The sequence below is a fragment of the Acipenser ruthenus genome, chromosome 8 (genome assembly GCF_902713425.1).
Source record: "Acipenser ruthenus chromosome 8, fAciRut3.2 maternal haplotype, whole genome shotgun sequence".
Classification (NCBI taxonomy): domain Eukaryota; kingdom Metazoa; phylum Chordata; class Actinopteri; order Acipenseriformes; family Acipenseridae; genus Acipenser; species Acipenser ruthenus.
In genome coordinates, this window is record NC_081196.1 from 43,831,237 (window position 1) to 43,850,986 (window position 19,750).

At 36.9% G+C, this 19,750-nt stretch overlaps 2 protein-coding genes across 10 annotated transcripts in view; one reads left to right on the forward strand and one right to left on the reverse strand.

Moving 5' to 3' along the window:
- The window catches only part of LOC117407043 (ubiquitin-associated domain-containing protein 2-like), a 101,117-nt gene that overhangs the window by 32,784 nt on the left and 48,583 nt on the right, over window positions 1-19,750 (forward strand). For 5 of the 6 annotated variants that reach the window (XR_004545023.2, XR_004545022.2, XM_059029049.1 and 2 more), the window contains one exon: window positions 13,791-13,914. Coding sequence is in view for 4 of the 6 variants with exons in the window: in XM_059029049.1 (XP_058885032.1) it covers window positions 13,791-13,914 (124 nt within the window). In the remaining 2 variants the exon portion in view is untranslated. The remainder of the gene's footprint in view (window positions 1-13,790; window positions 13,915-19,750) is intronic. The other variant, XM_059029050.1, reaches the window with a different exon arrangement.
- On the reverse strand, window positions 1,616-19,521 carry LOC117407042 (G-protein coupled receptor 183-like). 4 transcript variants are annotated; one of them, XM_059029047.1, is made up of 3 exons: window positions 19,503-19,521; window positions 10,178-10,303; window positions 1,616-4,464 (listed from the first exon to the last, which is right to left on the reverse strand). In XM_059029047.1, the coding sequence occupies exon 3, from the start codon at window positions 4,460-4,462 to the stop codon at window positions 3,293-3,295; it is 1,170 nt and encodes a 389-aa protein (XP_058885030.1). In that variant the 5' UTR covers window positions 4,463-4,464; window positions 10,178-10,303; window positions 19,503-19,521; the 3' UTR covers window positions 1,616-3,292. The 4 variants fall into 4 exon arrangements, 3 of the variants coding, with proteins under 3 accessions (XP_058885030.1, XP_033867472.2, XP_033867471.2); XM_034011581.3 differs by lacking the exon at window positions 19,503-19,521 and having other exon boundaries at window positions 10,178-10,322; XM_034011580.3 differs by lacking the exons at window positions 10,178-10,303; window positions 19,503-19,521 and adding an exon at window positions 7,341-8,622.

Here is a 19,750-nt window from a genome sequence, read left to right on the forward strand (position 1 = left end):
GACGGTTTTTGTATTATTTATTAAGCCTGGCTGCATTTTAGTAACAGCAATAGCGGCGGGTTGAATTTGTTTTCGGTGTTTGATGAAATGGATACATTGCTTACTTGCAAAACAAAGGAAGAGTCTACAGAAAATGCAAAGTGACAGTTATACCGAATCCCTTTGGATCATTTTTATGTTCGCTTTAATAAAAACGTGTATCATTGTTAGTAGTTATTATAGTTTTATCTTGAGGTAAACATTTTAAATGGCACATAATTATGCGGAGATGGGAAGTAAACGTTAACGTAAAAACATTTTACAATGCATACTATTTTGTGTTATTTATACTAACTTTGCCGAATAGAAAGCGAATACGACTGTTTCCAAAGATATTACTAAACGCTCTTTTACATCTTTTAATTCTGTGCATATAAATACTTGTAATTAAAAGTTTTAAGAATTAAGCCTACTGTTTGTTATTCTGTCCTAAACCAGCAGTGTGTCTCCTAAACCGTTGTGACATAAATTATTTATTAAATAAACGGAGGAAAAGAAATGTATTAATCCGATTATTGTCCACTTTATTACAACTGTTGTGCCATTCAGTAGAGCAAAAATTGTAAACGGGTACTTGAGCTGAAACCTCCAGACAGAAGGGGTACAGTTTCAAAAAAAGGTTTAAAACCCCTGCAGTATGCTGCTGGAGAATAGATTTGTACCGTGTGTGTGTGTGTGTGTGTGTGTGCATATACAGTGGTCATCAAAAGTTTACAAACCCTAATTTATGGAAGTGTAACATCCTAAAGTTAATGTTGAATACATATAGTACATTCCTATAAACACCCCTATTTATTCATGGTAAATATATGTAGATGGTACATTCCTAAAATCCCCCTATTCTTCTATTTTCTAATATATATATATATATAAAAAAAGTTCCAAACCAAAAAACTGTCAGTTCAGCTTGTTACAGTTACATACTGCTTTGTTTGTGTTGTGTTCTTGTGTTCTGAATAAATATATTTTCAAAGAAACAAGAAATCACCTTTTAATGGATGTAACAGAAGCATACCTTTGGGATACTTGACAAACAACTGTGGATATTGGCCAATTGCAGTATACGCTGAGCCCTTGAGGGTGGAAGACTCGCTCAGACAAAGATATGAATGCATAATAATAATAATAATAATAATAATAATAATAATAATAATAATAAAAGCTTCTGCTCGGAACTCGGATACAGGGGAATGGGGAAGAGCTGCAAGTCTCACGCTGTCACTGGAAGAATTGGATCAAGCTTGGGCCTTTGACAATTCAAAAATATTAGTGGATGTAAATATCTCTATTTGTAAGGGTCTTTTAATAGACCCTTTTATTAGAAATAGTTTACAGATCATGATTAGCAGTAGTACTAGAAATTAATAATAAAAATAATAATAATAATAATAATAATAATAATAATAAAAATAATAATAAAAACTACGTACCCAGCAAGTACATAAAGTTTAATTATCTGACTACATTTTAATTTCAAACAACAAAAGCAAACTCGCCCAGGATAAAAGTGTCATGCTAGAAAGAAACAGTGGGTTCAGTAGGGATACAACAGAGCAGAGATGCAAGGACAACAATAGAAAGTTAAACTCTTTATTTAGAAAAAAATATAAATAAAAAAAAATCCAAACACGTCATGTCCTTGTATTGGTCCCCAATCCCGGTTGTCCTGTGGAGGAGTAATCTTATACAAATATACATATATCAAAACACATGCTGAATATCATTCTGCAACAGGTGAAAAACAAAACAAAACATTGATATGCAGCCCAACTACATAAAAAATGCTTGTGGAAACAGGGTTCTGTTGCGTTGAGGTTTTACTGATTGTATTTACCAGTCTAGTTATGATGGAGCTGTATGGGAACAGTCAAAAAAAAAAGTATCATCTTCTGCAATCAGAAAATCAATCAAGTCGGTCTCCATGTTTGCTCAATGGACTGTGCTGGGAAACCTCCCACAGCTGTCCTAGCTCCATCCACGCAGACCATGACGTCAGGCGCAGACTCCCGACTGCAACACAGACTTTTTAGGACCAACGCGAACGCAGCCACCAACTGCACTCTTCGCCGTTTACCATGAATAGTTCTCCAATATGAATGCATGACAGCTGCATCCTTTTACGAGGCTGGTGAGATGACTCTGTGGTGAACCCCGCTCTGATTGCGTCGTGTGTCAGAGTTCCTGGTAAGTGACGCTATTGTGAACTTCGCAGTGTCTTCTGGGAATTGTAGTTCGGCGCGGTGATGTCATAGCGCTGTTATGGGCAGTCGCTGTAATGGTCGGCGCTGTAATGTCCTACGCGGTGATGTCAGCGCGGTCTTGGACTTGCCGTTATGTCATGTAACTATAAAATATATGTTTTACCTGGTTAAGTTGTTGCTGAAGATCAAAAAGTTACAATAAAGTACTGTGTTTGTAAACTCCAGTACTCTGATGGATGCAAACTATACTGATCTGGCTGCTAAAGCACTAAAAGTTCAGCCAGTCTTTTGAAGGCGTTCACTCTAACAGTTAGATATTATATACAACAGACGTGGCATTTTTGTCTTAGCAACAAGTAGAACATTGAAAGATAAATGTGTTAATTACAACACCCTTAATCTCAAGACACATTTTAGGTGTTTTATGCAACTGGCTACTATTCCTTAGCTGTGCTTAGCAAACACATAATTTGTCATTTTACTGAACACAATTCATGTTTGATAAGAGGTTACGGAATTAATTGACTTCCCTTTTTTAAAGCTAGAAGGAAAGAGCTGTTGCTGGTTCACAAACCCCACACCCTTGTTTTTCAAGATTCAAGCAGAAATTAGAAACCCCTAAACTTGAATTATGTTTTGCTTATATATTTTATAGCCAGCCTGTGTGGAAGGCTTTAATTTCAAGATTACTTTAAAACAAGGCTAGTATTAATTAGTCTTCCTAAAAATAAAAATAAATAAAATACAGAGTATTTAATATTTGTACAATATAATTGTTACCCCAAAAAATGGAAAGACTAAACAATGCTTTATAACTAGATATAATCTTCACCACTGTACAACAAATAGAAAACATTCCATTTTATTTTATTGAGAGTTAGATGCATCTCTTGTATTAGCAAATATTTACTGGCACATTACTCAGCAATCTCAAACTTTAATTGTAAAGCTGCCTGTGACAGGAAAAGTTAGATTGACACCGCTCACTACTGGACATTTGTTTGTCTAGAGTTGCATTATGCCTTCAGAAACGTTCTTGGGATTTGTCGTTTTCAGGGACACCCGGAAACTCTGTTTGTAAAGCCCTCCACAGTTGTATTTGTTTCTACCTTGCCACTGTTCTGGGACTTATTTTTATAACTGTTTAACGGCACCAAAACTATTTTGTTATCGATTACATCCCGTGCGGAGCCATCTGGAGAAGTCCTGACCACGCTGGAGAAGGAGGCACTGACTTGTCGTTTCATTATTTTCATGATTTTTCTCTTGTAGCCTTTGCAGGCAAAAAAGTAGATAAATGGGTCCATGCAGCTGTTGAAATTCATCAGACACACTGCAAAATGGAGTGACACTTGAAAGGCATATTGTTCTGAACAACTGGGATCATAACTCAGTTTTTTAATCATATGCTGCACAATGTCAATATGGTAGGGACTGAAGCATATTACAAACACAAGAGTCACAAAAAAGATGACGCGGGTGGCCTTTTTGTTCCTCCCAGATTTATCAGCAAATTGTTTTTGTTTTGTAGATAATTGCAGTTTCCAACATAATCCAGAATAGCAAACCAAGATGGTTACCACTGGAATAATGTATCCTAGAAACACTGCACCCAGAAGCATATAAGGCAGGTTTGGTATTATTTCAAAGTTTGGGTATTCCATGCAGGTTATGTATCCCCCTTCGACTTCTTTGGAGAGAGTCATTGTGAGTAGTGGTAATGTCTGAGCCAATACTATGAACCACACAAACAAGCAGATGTATTTCACATTGTGAACTTTCCGGAACCGACTGAAGCGGAGAGGCAGTACCACAGCAATAAACCGGTCAACACTCAAGCAAGTCATGAAATTGACACCAGCATATGTGTTGATGTAGAATATGAGACCTGTAATCCTGCACAATGCATCCCCCATCACCCAGTGGAAGCCCATTGCATAGTACACTATGCGCAAAGGCAGAGACAAGGTGAAAAGAATATCAGAGATGACGAGATTGGTCGAATATAAGGTAGTGGAGTTCATCTTCTTTAAGTTGGGACGGATGACATGCAGAGCCAGTGCATTTCCAGTTAACCCTATTATGAAAACGATGGAGTAATGCAGGGGCATCACAATCCTTGCAATACTGCGATGTTGATACAGGTCACAGGTGGTATTTATGGTGTTGTAGAGAGCACTTGATTCCATTTCCATGGATTCTGTAACACTGGTCTGTTCCATCTCTGTCAGAAACAAAAAGATAAATTACAGCTTTTTATTTAATTGGATTTATTTTTACAGTCCACTAAGCTACAAAATCTAATTTCCAGAGGAAAAAGCAACTTGTCACCAAGTGATATCTAAGTTAATTTCCACAAAGTTAGACGTAGTCGTGGTTTAATGCTTCCTTACCAAGCCAATAACAGCACCTGTTTTTCAAAGTCTAAATAATGTACAATACTTAATTCTCACTAAGACTACCAATAAAAAAATGAAAATTAGTATTTTTCTTTTCAATGTAGTTTGTGTTACATACGCTTTCCTCTTCATACAATCCATCATAATCACTTCACATTAACTACAGTAATACCATTATTGAATTACTACTGTTACCAAATACGCAGTTGATACACACAGAAAAAATTGTCTGTATAATTCCAAAAAGGACAAAAAAAAAGCAATTTATTGTTACTTCATTCAAGCAGTAGCACCTTTTTGTCACAGGATTTTCTGTAAGATAAACATTTCCAGCAGATTTAATGCAGATGATTTTTATATAGCCTGCTGTTCTGTTTAGAATTGCAAAGGTGTGTAGAACGTGTTTCGATTACTTAGTGTTGTTTCTAAATGCTTGTTGCCATAGAAAATGAAAGTTTGCTGTATTGCTTAATTTTCACTGCTCTTGGCATCTTGGGGGCTTAAGTGTTCTTAATTAAATCTTTACCCAATCAAGTCAGGGTGTATTTTACAATAGTGGCAAACCAACAAAATGTCGATCTGATGACAACAGGCAAACAATCTCTAGATTCTCAAACTATTTCCAGTCACAAATTTTAGAGATGTTTTATATTTTGTTTTAAAGAAAACTGTGGTAGGTTATTTCAATTTTGCAATTTAAACGACAGGCACTTGATTTTATTCATGTAATTCAAGCACTGTATTATATGATGCTTTTAAATGCGAACAGTTTTTTGCTTGTGCTTGACTATGAGTATAATTATATTCCCGAAAAATTACGCAAATTCAATGTCCTTTATTTAGGTAATAGCAGACAGGTGCAAAGCTGCAGCTGCCACAGTGTCAAGATCTCTGAAACCATTAGGTCTTCATAGTCGCTTAGCAATATAAACCCTGCATGCCAAATGTGTTGGTGACCATGACTTTGACCTTAAGTTTCTTAGGTTATTCTCTAATGTCATAGCTGTATTTTTTTTTTCTTCTTAGTTCTGTTACTGGTGTTGTCCAGTAGAAATTAACCTTTTTAATTAACTTCATGTTTACAAGCTATTCAATCCAATATTGCATGCTCCTTAAGCCCATAAAACACCAGGAAACCTTCTGTCAGCTTTTTCTTGCAACAGGAAGCAACTTGTTGATGGGGGCATTCTTAAGCAGTTTTCACCATGTGAGTAGTAAATATTACAAATTCTAAACAATCTTGATTTTGAGCTGTTTAAAGAAAATTGCTTGAAAATATCTCCACAAGTTGTGAGTAAAAGTGGCCAGAGAGTTGCCTTGTGTGGATGCTTTCTTTTTGTTCACAAATACTCCCATTTCTAGTATAATCACTGAAAGAAATGGCAAAACAACAGGAAACGTCACAATCCTTGTTTTCCGGTTGTTTTTTTTCATGGTCCCTAAGCAGCACTAACCAAGTTAAGCTGCCGTCTGCTTGATGTCAAGGGCAGCAGCTGTTAGTCCCCTTGTTCTTAGTTCCTTGTACAAATCTATGGATTTGTTTTTGCATTTGTACCCGCAGAAGCGATTAATGCCCCTGTGATTTGTTTAATAGCCTTCAGTTGTGTTTTTGTTTGTTTTGTATTTTTTATTTATTTACAGTACCAATAAAAGTGCATGCAGCTTGCGCACAGGCTTAGTGTCACCATATAAGTAGTCTTGATTCCATAGTCATTGTAGAAGGTTATAAGACTATAAAGAACACAGTTTTTAATGTGTTTAGGGAGATTCTGCAACCATATCACATTCTGGAGAACAGACTTCCCAGAAGGAAATTAATCCAGTTCTAATTGAGGAATGGACATACTGGATATCCCTCGCCCATAACAATTTAAACTCCTTTTAGTCTTGTCCCATTGAAACAGTGCAGTCCTCCATGGTGGCCTGACAACCTATTGACATAGACAAGGGTATAATATTTTGTCAAACCTCAATAAATGGGTCATGCTTAAAGGTTGAATTGCAAAAATGCAGAATACAACTGTGGAAACCACAACCTTCCTGTTACTGCTAGTCACACAACACCAGGCACCTAGGGTCCCCAATCTACTACTAATAGATTTAGCTGTGGTGATTTTAGACGACTTACTATGATACTTACAACTTCATTAGAAGTCTCTTTAAGTAAAAAAAAAACAAAACGCGCTGGCCAAAACATTTGTTTACTTGACTACTTATAGTAATGCTGTACCTCAAAAGATATGAGTGTTTTAATTTATCAATGCAGGTCTCCTTATTGTCAATCCACTTTCACTTGTACCTTTAGCTTAAGTTTTGCATTAGTTGGAGTCCAACCAGCAACACACCCTGTTAAAGTCTGCTGCTTCAGCACATAGAGTGCAGGAGGCTATAAATTGAATCTCTGAATGGATTTTCTTGTTGTATCAAAGTGAAAAGCCTCTCCATCCAAACTGGAACCAGTCCAGCTAAAATAGGTCTTCTTTCTGGATGTGCATATGGAGTCACAGTTTGTGATTCAACCCGGCAAAGATTTTAATAAATTAAAGAATATTGAGGTAACAAAATAATTCTAGTAGTTTTTAGCTAACTTTTATTCCCTTCACTTAGTAGGTCTTGTGTTTTTCTCTATATAACATATATACATTATTTACATTTTTTAAACTCTATTTTGTTCTGTACAAATGAGTGAAGAAAAATGTACCTAGCACATATTTGAATGCTACACTTCCATGTCCCAACATTTCTTCTTGAAGAGGTCACACAAAGGAACGCAGAGAGCTTGAAGTACGTCACAGGAAAAGTAGTGGTAGAGTTCTTGTAAAAGTCAAGAAATGGCTGAAATTCAGAATGTTGGAGATAATGAAAATGTCATAATCTAGAAGAACCTAAACCTTCTGTTTTGCTTTTGTTGTACGAGAACACTACATCCCAGAAGTCATTTGCAACTCTGTGTCTCATATGTTTTCAAAGTCTCTGGGTTCCATCTTGTGTCCTCTTGAAGAAATATTAGGACGCTGAAGGAACATCAATGGATGTAGGAATCGCACTCATTAGACAAATCCTCATTGGTGGAGTTTCTATGCGTGTGAAAAATGCCTCGTGTAAAATGCTTTTTTGGATTTCCATTCACTCAGTTTATTTTACTTGAGTAAACCAGGCTTTTCACCCGACGTCATGCAAATGAAGAGGAAATGTGGTGGTTGATATGTATATTAGTTATGCGTAAAGTACTCGTGCTGCTTTTGAAAATTACTACTGAAATTTTGTGAAAATTGTGAAAATGTGGTTTCCATGCGCAGAGAACTGGTACATGAGTTGCTGTAATAAAGCAAAATACCTCGTGCCTGGTTGGTTAATAATGTGGTTTACTGCACTTGCCCAAATTGCTTTTTAAATGTCATTGGCTGGGGGGCATGTTGTTAGTATTGAATCCGTTTCAACTAATTTATCTAACGACTCATTTATTAAAAATTAACTGAGAGGTATAAAATGAAACTGGCCAACACAGGTATTGCAGATCACCATGGCTGAAAACCGGCGAAGACGTAGGATTCTAAAGCCCTGTGCCAGACAACTTCCATGTTTGCTCCCAAGGCTGTCTGGATTGGGAACAGTGGATGTTTTCCCTTTGTTTCGGGAGCTTGAACCTCCAAACATCCTCTACCAGCAAATCCTTATGCCTTGTTATCTAATGCCAATGGTTAGTGAAAGGACGGTTTGGACACATACTCGCCCATCTTGCTGGTGGGAAGAGGTTGTGCTGCATCACTCTTTCAGATTTGCAGTCGATAGAGTCATTTCGTGTCACCAGGGCAACATTCAGTATTATAGTGGAACTGGTAAAGGAAGATATGCAGCCAAAAAGGAATTGCATACTGCCTCCTGTGCCAGTGGAAAAAAAGAGTGGCGATTGCCCTGTGTAGGCTGGCATCCTCAGCTGAGTACAGTTCAGTTCATCGCTGTATTTACAAGTTTGTCAACTCCCTTGTTCAGAGGCACTGCAACACGTACATAGCTATGCCAGATGTAACTGAAGCACAAAGCATTGCTCTGCGGGACCGTCCCTCTTCTCCTGAAGGGCACCTTACTTGTTCCTGCAGGTAGGACTGTTTTCAATTTTTTTGATTTTGTCCCTAGCTTGTGGGACTGTGCGCTGTATTCCTGTTTCTGGGGGCATCAACCACTTGTTGGTACATATGCTTGTTGCGCTGTTTCAGGCGATCGAGCTGTCTCAACACATCCAAGTTACTAACTATACTTATTAATGCCCGGGGTTCCTCCTCGCTCCAGCGATTTTGAGTGGAGGGCGGACACGCGTTGTCTTTGGACATAGCTGGGATCAAAAGCAAGGGAATTCAGTTACAGACATTTAGTAAGCAGCTCACATGCTCTTTGTGTTTTACTTTAGCATAGTTTTTACAGCAAGGGTATTCTCAAACAGCTGCTTTAATACTATAACACGGGCATAACGCAGTTCATGGTAAGCGGTTTTGTATAGAACAGTAAACCCACTAGAGATATACAACATGACAGGCCAGACACAGCAAAAAACAATAATAAAAAAAGCCACCCGCATTAGCATTAAGGTGAACTACTCCATTGCTAACCATAAAATCGCCCATCAGCCACTACTTTCTGCCGTCTTGGAATCCACAGTAACAACTGACCTGCTCCCTTGCAATATTTATAGTGGTGTCACTTAAGGATAAACTCGCTCATTAACATTTACATGTGAAATGCGGGTTTCCATGCGAAACTGGGCGTGGATTTTCCTGTGTTTTTTGTCATTTACACGAGTAAAGGAGATTTACCCTATCCCTCTGGCTGTTTTTTTCGTCCACAAATCTGTTTTACACGAGGAATTCTCCCAAATGTGCATGTGCATCGCCATTTCACGTGTAAATTGCCCTGCATGGAAACCCCATGATTCTCACATCAAACTAGTGAAACAATTTTAGTGTTAACAATTTTATCCCCTAGCCGAGTTAAGATGTATGAATAAAGACATAAGTTGATAAATAGTGTACCACAATACATACAACGTGGGATACATAACAGGTGATGTATTATACAGTATATACAGGTCAGCAGTGCTGAAAGAGTTGAAACAGACCCTGGTATATTCAAACTGTCAAAAATAAGGGTGCTCAATATTATCTATTCATTTATTAGATTGATTTCTTCTTTTAAAATACTTACCAGCATATAAAAAGCATTGAAATATTGGCACACACAAATATTTGGCTCATAAGTTTTTTTTGTTTTTTTTAATGCAATTTGAAAAATGTAAATACAAACAAACACAGAAAGAAATGGAGAATGTTGTGGTTTTTTTTTTTTGCTTAACACAATTTGTCAAGATAACTCTTTCATAAAGATGTCAATATTGTTAGAATAGTACACCTAATCAAAGCATATATCCCAACCTTCGGAGGCTTGTGGTTATTCATAAAGTCAATAAACACACCATGTGGTTCACTGCTCCTATATTTTACATTATACATTGTATTGATCATTTTAGCTAAAAACAGTACTTACCAAATGTAACTGCCGGATGATTCTTCTTTTGGTGCTTAATCTGGGTTTTGAAGACTAGTTAGCCGCACCTTCAATACAGGACAGTCCAGGATCTTTGCTGTTCTCAAAGCTCACCGGCACACATTTCTTCTGACGTGAAAATAGAGAAGTGATTACTCTTATGACACAGTTGCTATGGTATTTGTTGCCATTTCCTGTGGTTGTGCCCCAACACTTTAAAGTGTGTTTTTTTTTTAATAATGTTTCTGTTACCTTGATGGGAAGTGAAAATGTTCCTGTCTGCATGCAACACATTTGCCTGTAGTTATTAATTGTCACCTTTTTTTACCATATTAAACAGAAACCTCAAGTTTCCTGCTGTACTAATATCTTTGTTTATAAGACATGTTTTAAACTAAAGTTATTAATTTCAATGTAAAATAAAAACAAAAAAAAACACTTTAAATAGGTGAAAAAAATATAAGTACTGTGATATCCTACAAAACATGTTTTTGTGTGTGAACATGACATTTGTAAGAGATTTGTAAGGGAATTTAAATTGTGTATTTGCCAAATGAGCAGGGGTTCCTAATTCATATTTTAAAGTATGCCCAAATGCAATATGAAAATTCAAAGCAGTTATCCTTTTTCCTACATTGTGAGGTAAGGACAGGCATTTTTAATGAAGTCTCTAAAACATGAACAAAAAAACTGGCACACAGCATCAGTCACCATGTTTTTGAATTTACGGTTTTAAGCGTGCAGATGTGATCTATCTTGCTTTAAATATGTCACATTTTGTTTCAGAATGATTCACTACTAGGTCAAAGGGTCAGTGTTGTGCAGGGGAATTCAAGTTTACACTAACACTCAGAAGTTTGGAACATTAAATAGGTTCCTGCATCATACCTGTTTATCTCGGTATATTTGTTATTATTATTTCATATTATTATTTCAAACAATTAAAATTTCATAATACTGTCAACAGTCTTAGCTTTTACATTTTTTACCTTCCCAAGTCTATTGTACACCAGAAATCATTTGATGTTTTGACTTCTTATTTGCTGGGCTGTATAAACCCTGCATGCTAAATGTGTTGCTGATCATGACAATAACCTCTGACCTAAATATAGCTTTTTAAGTTCCTGCTACATGTATGCATTTCAGTTATTTTCTTAATATCAGCAGTTCCATAGAAATAGCCTGTTTACCGCCATATCAGTTTAATCTCTGACCATATCAATACTTTGACATGCTGGTATACTGCTTTATTCCATTATTCTCACCATAAAGTTCCTTTACAGGTGTTGCCAGTGAACATTAACCATTTCAGTGCCATATTGACATAACCTTTCAATATATTATAATGAATTGGTTATATTGTATCAGTTATTTAAGGCTTATTTTGTATTCATAAATGTGTTGTGTACCAGCTGCGCATATGAGAGGAGGCCATTCAGACCATCTTGCTCGTTTGGTTGTTAGTAGCTTATTGATCCCAGAAACTCATCAAGCAGCTTCTTGAAGGATCCCAGGGTGTCAGCTTCAACAACATTACTGGGGAGTTGGTTCCAGACCCTCACAATTCTCTGTGTAAAAAAGTGCCTCCTATTTTCTGTTCTGAATGCCCCTTTATCTAATCTCCATTTGTGACCCTTGGTCCTTGTTTCTTTTTTCAGGTCAAAAAAGTCCCCTGGGTCAACATTGTCTATACCTTTTAGGATTTTGAATGCTTGAATCAGATCACCGCATAGTCTTCTTTGTTCAGGACTGAATAGATTCAATTCTTTTAGCCTGTCTGCATACGACATGCCTTTTAAACCTGGGATAATTCTGGTTGCTCTTCTTTGCACTCTTTCTAGAGCAGCAATAACCTTTTTGTAATGAGGTGACCAGAACTGAACACAATATTCTAGGTGAGATCTTACTAATGCATTGTAAAGTTTTAACATTACTTCCCTCGATTTAAATTCAACACTTCTCACAATATATCCGGGCATCTTGTTGGCCTTTTTTTATAGCTTCCCCACATTGAAACGCAAGTGTTTCTTCAATTGAAACCACAGGTTTTCAATGGGGTTCAAGTCTGGAGACTGAGATGGCCATTGCAAAATGTTGATTTTTTTGGTCAATTAACCATTTCTTTGTGGATTTTGATGTGTGCTTGGGGTCATTGTCTTGCTGAAAGATCCACTTGCAGCCAAGTTTCAGCCTCCTGGCAGAGGCAACCAGGTTTTTGGCAAAAATGTCCTGGTACTGGGTAGAGTTCATGATGCTGTTGACCTTAATAAGGGCCCCAGGACCAGTGGAAGCAAAACAGCCCCATGACATCAAAGATCCATCACCATATTTTACAGTAGATATGAGGTTCTTTTCTGCACAAGCATCCTTCTTTCGACACCAAACCCACCGCTGGTGTGCGTGGCCAAAGAGCTCTATTTTCTCTCATTTGACCATAGCACCCGGTTCCAATCGAAGTGCAAATGCCGTTTAGCAAACTCCAGACGCTTACGTTTGTTGGTCGCTCTCAATAAAGGCTTTTTTCTGGCAACCCTTCCAAATAGTCTATTGGCATGGAGGTGGCATCTAATTGTATATTTGGATACTTGGTGCCCCCAAGATGCAACCAAGTTCTGTAATTCTCCAACTGTGGCCCTTGGATTTCCCTTTGCCTCCCGAACCATCTGCCTCACTGTGCGTGGGGGCAAGATACACTTGAGTCCTCTACCAGGCAAGTTTACCACTGTTCCAGTGGTTTTGAACTTCTTAATAATAGTGGTAAGTGGTATATTTAGTTTTTTAGCTATTGTTTTGTACCCATTGCCTGATTTATGGAGGTCGACAATCATTTGTCTCTTTTCATTTGTGAGTTCTTTGCCTTTCCCCATGGTGATGGATGACAAATGGATTTCATATGCGTGTTACCTCATTTTTATACCCAAGTGAAACAGGAAGCCATGGAAGGCCACAATACAGTTCTTTAAGACTGAGATGAACTTAAAGAAGTAGAATGTTAATGCAGATTTAACTTTGTTTGATTTTATTTATAAGAATCTTTAGGGGTGCCAATAATTCTGACATCTATCTTTTTGAAAATAAAAGGTTATTACTTGTTAATAAAAAACTTTATCTCTGAGCAATTGTATTAGAATAAAAGAATGTGGTTTCCCATATATTTGAGCATAAAATATAGCTCATTACCTGTGTTGTTTATTTTATACAGCCTTTTTTGCTCATCTTTATCAAGGGTGCCAATAATTTTGGAGGTGACTGTATATAGATACTAAAAAAGGGAAATGTAATGCCACCATACAGTGAAACAACACTGCTTATTTTTCCATTGACACATTCTGCACTTATTATTTTACAACTATAAACACAATGATTATCCAGCTGACACAGGAAAACCTATCAACTGACCACAACTTAATCTTTCTGTTTTCATACAGGTCAACTGCCCACTCAGTCAGAATGACCTATTTACTGTCATCTTGGTGTTAACAGCACAGTAGAAAAGGTCTCATGTAGGTCTGCCTGACAACAGGATAAATATTAGGTTAATAACATTGTAAGCCTTTGTAACGTTCCTCAACATCCTGTTTAACCATGCCTTTTTTGTGTTTGTGTTTTTCAGTTTGGCTCCTGTTTTTGCTTTGTTTGTGCCGTTCTACTGCTCCATTCCAAGGGTTCAGGTGACTCAGGTCCTTGGGCAGTTCGCAATTACCAACAAGTCCTTAGTCTACTTGGTGGGTCTTCAGGTATGTCTCCTAATGCATGTATACATCTTTCCAACAAAAATGGCAGTTGCACTTGCTTCAAAATATGGCCCAATGGTATAATTATAATATATTTAGAAATTCAGTACAGTGGTAGAGTAAATTTAACACACAAATAGGATAATATTATGATTTTGTTTTCCAATGCATTCCCAGTTCGCCTTTAGGTTACAGCAGAATAATCTGATATGACTCCTCTACAAAAAAAAAAAAAAGACGCACCATTTTGTCATTGTTCTGCAATCATATGAGTTATGTAAGAATTGAAGTGTTACAAAACTCATAACAACTTTGTTGTAAGACATGCATATTATAAACCACTCTTCAAAACCACATTGCTGCAACACAAAATGCCCTCCTACCCATTTCATCTCCATCCACAATACATTAAGGGATAGCCTGTGTTCAAATGTTCAATTGTCTTATATTTGTAATATTTAGTTTTTCTTTATTTACTATTATTTTATCTAGTTGTCTCAGTTACTTATCAATAGCAGGTGTTTAATGACAGATAATAACATCTGAGCTGGTCTCAATGTTTTGATAAATAGCTGAGATTGTGAGTTTACAATGTACGTGTTTTGATCTTATCCAGCTAAGTTAGAATTTGAAATGAATTTGTGTAAAGTAGAACTACACCTAGAATCAGGCTACAGGACCAAATGTAATTAAAAAATCTGCGGTAATGCCACAGCTATTCCAGTTGCTTGAATGATATACAAAGCAGCATTTTAATACAGAAGTGATAGAGAAGAGAACAAATGGTGTTGTTCATTTCTGACAAATCCTAGTTGAAGAATCAAACACTTCTTAGTAAATTAAGTAGGCTTTAATGAAAGTTTGGATAAAATGAACCCCACTGACAATTTTGAGTTTATTAACAATAGAACCACCGGATTTTCGAACTACCTAGAACTGCCATGTGGGTCACTGTGACCCATACATTATTAAACTGCTTCGTTATGAAAATTAAAGACATACTATCGGATACAACTGAAAGGTTTTATTCATGAACATCATATCTAACATTTGCATCGCAGAAACACCGTATTTAAATAGAAAATTAAACATAAAAGGCTTTATTTTTAAAATGAGTGCATATACAGCATGACTACAGTGAAAAAATATAATAAAATATATATTTTCTAAAGAAACGGGTATGTACATATATACCCGTGAACAGGTGTAAATGGGTGTATGTACACACAAAACTATAAAACCAAAATCATTGTTTCTAATACTACATAAAAAGAAAATATAACACTACTTCCAGTATGACGGCTGCATTGTACTCTATGGAGGAGTGTACGCGTCTGCCAGCTGACTGTGCCTGCATCCAGGAGCTGTGTTGTAAACAGACACAGTTCCATAGAACACTATTGTGTAAACTGGTACATACAAACCTGTAAAACCAAATTGTTTTTTTTTTTCTAATAGTAATATAAAAAATATATATATAACATACATATTAGGCACATAAGTTGGGCATATAAGTTGTTACCCTACCTGTCATTTCAGTTTGCTGTATGCATCCGAGTGCAGCTTGCCGTATTCCAATCAAAATGACTACTTTCAAGATTCAATATTTCCTTCTGATATATTCCCAATTGCATTTGTGGAACAAAACGAAGGATTGTTGTCTCCAGGTACATTGAAAAATAAGCAACTACTGAGTTGGCATCTTGACAAATCCACAATCATAGCAATCTCTGTCTCGTAGTCAGTCTACAAACAAGAAAGGCTTGAAATAAAAAAATAAAAAAAAATTGTGCTAGCAGGAGGGGTCTTGTTTACTGCATTTACAAAAAAAATAGAATATCTTACGTTATATATTTAGAAAAAGACATGTATTGTAATGCATGGATCACATTGACCCACTTGGCGGTTCTAGGTAGAACTGTTTATAACTTTATAATTTTTGCGATTCTGGCTATCAAAGGCGTCCGGATATTTAATTAATATATTTAGCAAAAGTCAAAAACGGACATACACATACGATTTACAACGGAAGAGTAATTAACATTTTAAATCCAAAATGGGCCAAATTGACCCGCGTGGCGGTTCTAGTGTTAAACAATACAACCTACTGAACAATAAACATCCTGAATCTACACAATGTGGCTTTTGTTAAATTTCAAAATACGGGGCTCCCGAGTGGCGCATCCAGTAAAGGCGCTCCGCGTGGAGTGCAGGATGCACCCTATAGTCTGGATGTCGCCGGTTCGAGTCCAGGCTATTCCTTTGCTGACTGTGAGGGAGGGCTAGGTCGGCCAGGGTGTCCTCGACTCACCACTCACCAGCGACCCCTGTGGTCTGACCGGGCGCTTGCGGGCTTGCCTGTAAGCTACCCAGGGCTGCGTTGTCCGCCGACGCTGTAGCTCTGGCAGTCTGCAGTGTGTAAAGAAGCTGACGGCACACGCTTCAGAGGACAGTGTGTGTGTGTTCGTCTTTACCCCTCCTGAGTCAGCGCAGGGCTGGTAGCGGTGGGCTGAGCCTTAAAAATAATTGGACATTAATAAATTGGGGAGAAAACAATAAAAAATAATTTCTTTTTTTTTAGTGGCGACCACTAAAATTAAAAAAAAAAAAAAAAAAAGAAAAGTAAAAAAAAATTCAAAATAAAATGTAATTTTAATAATTAAATCAGTTTGGGTGTGAACGTTTTTCATTTTGAAAAACGTGATTTTATCTTTTGAAGATTGCAAATGTGAGGTTCAGTGGAATGGTTGGTTTTACAGCCTCATCGGCCTTACCTCCATAGCATGTTAAATCTTGGAAACCAATAATATTACACAGTAGCATCGTAGGAGACAGCCAACATGCGGTCTTGTCTGACTAACCTCCTACACTATGAAGTATTACAAAGATGGATACACATCTGGTACAGCTTTTAATATACACTCATATTTTGTTATTTTAATTCTTCTTAATACACACACATTGTCACTAATTGTCATTCTTTGTCATTATTTTCTAATATACACATTTTAATTTTCATTCTTTCATTTCTTTATTATATAAAGCAGTCCTACCTATGTGTGAGTTTGCTTGCACACTTCCTCCACTTGTCAGAAAGAAGTGGTTGGAGGGCGCAGCATTAAACAGAAAGAGCACATATATAGTGACCAGGCACACCAATGAAACATGTGCACATCAAATCTGATCTAGACATCACAAACTTGTGATGTCTAGATCAGTTGAAATTGCTTCCCATGGAATTGGTAGTGGAGAGCCAGGTTTGCAGCCGTAATCCAGTTTTATATGATTTGGTGCCCGAGTCAGGTTGACAAGAGATGGGGAAAACTACATAGAAGAAAAATAGTCCAAAGTTTTTGTAAGGTAAATTCATAGAACTAGGCAGAACATCCTCTGTAGTCATCTAAAAAATACTACCAGTGTATGGACTTCATGGGCAAAGGATGTGCTAAAACACATGGTTCTAGCAACAGGAATTCAAAGATATGAGACACTGGGAAACACAGAACCTCCACAAATTGGATGAGGGCTACACATGAGCAAAAAGGAACCCATTATGCGTATTTACAAGATTGTGATGGACTGTTTTAAAATAGGTTTGAGGGGAGCCTTTATTTACAGACAAAAGCAGAGGCTATCTTGTGCTAAAATAAGATAACAGTAGGGAGATACTAGTGGAACTGACAAAAGCTAGTCAAGAAATAGTAAAATTATAAAATGCCTATTTTTGAAGCTGTTAGAACTAGAAGTACCGCTGGGCTGAAAACTTTGAAACAATGGCTTACCGAAAACTACAGAGAAAAAATATTAGTCAGTGGGCTCAGGTTGTTTAGGAGGGTCAGTCACTTTAGAAAGGCAGATTTCAAAGACTGGCAAAATACTGGAAGATGAATCTGTGTAGATTTATAAAGATCAGAGGTATAATGCTGGAAGTGCAGGATCAATTTATCTAAAAAGTTAAGAAGTCCTGACTTAATAAACATTGTTGCAGTGGTTGGTGCAGTAGTGGCCCATTAAGCAAAGCATCAGGAAAAAGCAAGAGCTTTATTACATTTTCAGTAGCAGCAAAACTAAAAGAATATACTGTCTGTAAACCTCCTAGAAGTTACTACGAGAAAGTATGCAGAATTTATGACATAATTTATCAGGATTATATAGTGCTGTATAAAATTCAAGGTAGTACATACATGTGCGGCGCTTTCCTATCAATATCAGTGACCTAGCCTGGGAGATAGTTAGCAAACTTATAACAGCTGATGACACAAAGCAGTAGTGACCAAACATGTAGGCAAAATGTTGCAATCATTTTAAAATTAAAATATATTTGTATGCTGTATAAACGGGGCTTCTGTTTTTCGTTTTTTATTAATTACATTTTTCGGTGCTTATTTTTTGCTATTTTCGAGTCATATGTAAATCGTTTTTTCAGCGCTTTCGCTTTTTATATACTATGAGATTTACTGTTTTCGATTACTTTCGTTTTTTGATGTCACAATATGTATAGTAACTCGACAGTACTTGCACACTTCAATTGTACCTTCTTTCCTTTGCCGTCTTCCACGACTAAATCCTTATGGTCACGGGCACATTCTTCTGGGGGGTTTGTGTGTGGAGGCATTTTTTTACATTTCGCCTCCATTTTCAATTCTGTTTTAAATTCCACGAGTGTGTAAATACTCCCTATCGAACTGGAGTATATCTTTAAATCTCATGAGCAAGAACAATCCTCTGTTTCTTGTAATCATGTTTTAAATCTCGCAAGCGTGTTACAATCCTCCAATAGAAATGAAGAAATTTGCTGCCACTCAGTAGTTTTGGTGGGTTTAATGCAATTTGGTGGGAATTAATGCAAGATACAAGCCAGAAAGGAGGGACATTACCCAACTGCACTGGGAAAGCTTTTTTGTTTTGTTTTTGTAGGTATTTTAATTTTCTTTCCACGGACAAAAGAGCCAAGTCAATGTGAATTGAGTAACCATTTCCAGTGTTTTTCTTTTCTTGGATATACACGTTTTTTACTGTTTTATATCCGTTAAAACCATAAATCAGAAGCCTTATGTATAAACCAGCACATGGGCAGGGGCAGCAGTGTGGAGTAGTGGTTAGGGCTCTGGACTCTTGACCGGAGGGTTGTGGGTTCAATCCCCGATGGGGGACACTGCTGCTGTACCCTTGAGCAAAGTACTTTACCTAGATTGCTCCAGTAAAAAAAAAAAAAACAACTGTATAAATGAGTAATTGTATGTAAAATAAATAAATAAATAATGTGATATCTGTATAATGTGATTTCTTGTAACAATTGTAAGTCGCCCTGGATAAGGGCGTATGCTAAGAAATAAATAGTAATAATGGTGTAAAAACTAATGATGTTATCGCAAAATGACAGAGTCAGGTTAAGGTTACATACATTTTAACTGATGTATGGCAAGCTGCCTTGTTAAATGGTAAACAAAAAATTGCCCCAAGATGACGTGTACAGTAGATAGAGCGAGGGAAGTCTTTCTCACCTGAAACGCCTAGTGTTGTGGTTAGCTCCTATTCATTTAGTTTTTCTGTATTTGATGGCGGTATAATATGCAATGTGGTTGACTTACCCCGATTCGAGGCCAGGAGGTGCCTTCCTTAAGTTCCATTATCAGTGTTGTCTGTTAAAAGTATCCATACCACCAATGATACAGACAACATGTTTTGACATATGGTCTTTATAGTTGGTGCACAGTATCGTGAAAAACATTGACTGTAAAACCACATAATCTGCCTAACTGCAAAGATGCCTAATTTCCATAAAAAACTGCGAAACGACTAAAAGTAAAATTACTTTTCTCACCCAAACATGTTTGGG

Coding starts and splice junctions, on each gene's coding strand:
- LOC117407042 (XM_034011580.3), bottom strand. CDS start 7,380: ATGTTGGGACATGGAAGTGTAGCATTCAAATATGTGCTAG. Junction 4,465..7,340: donor AGCATTCAAATATGTGCTAG/GTACATTTTTCT, acceptor TGTTTCTGACAG/AGATGGAACAGACCAGTGTT.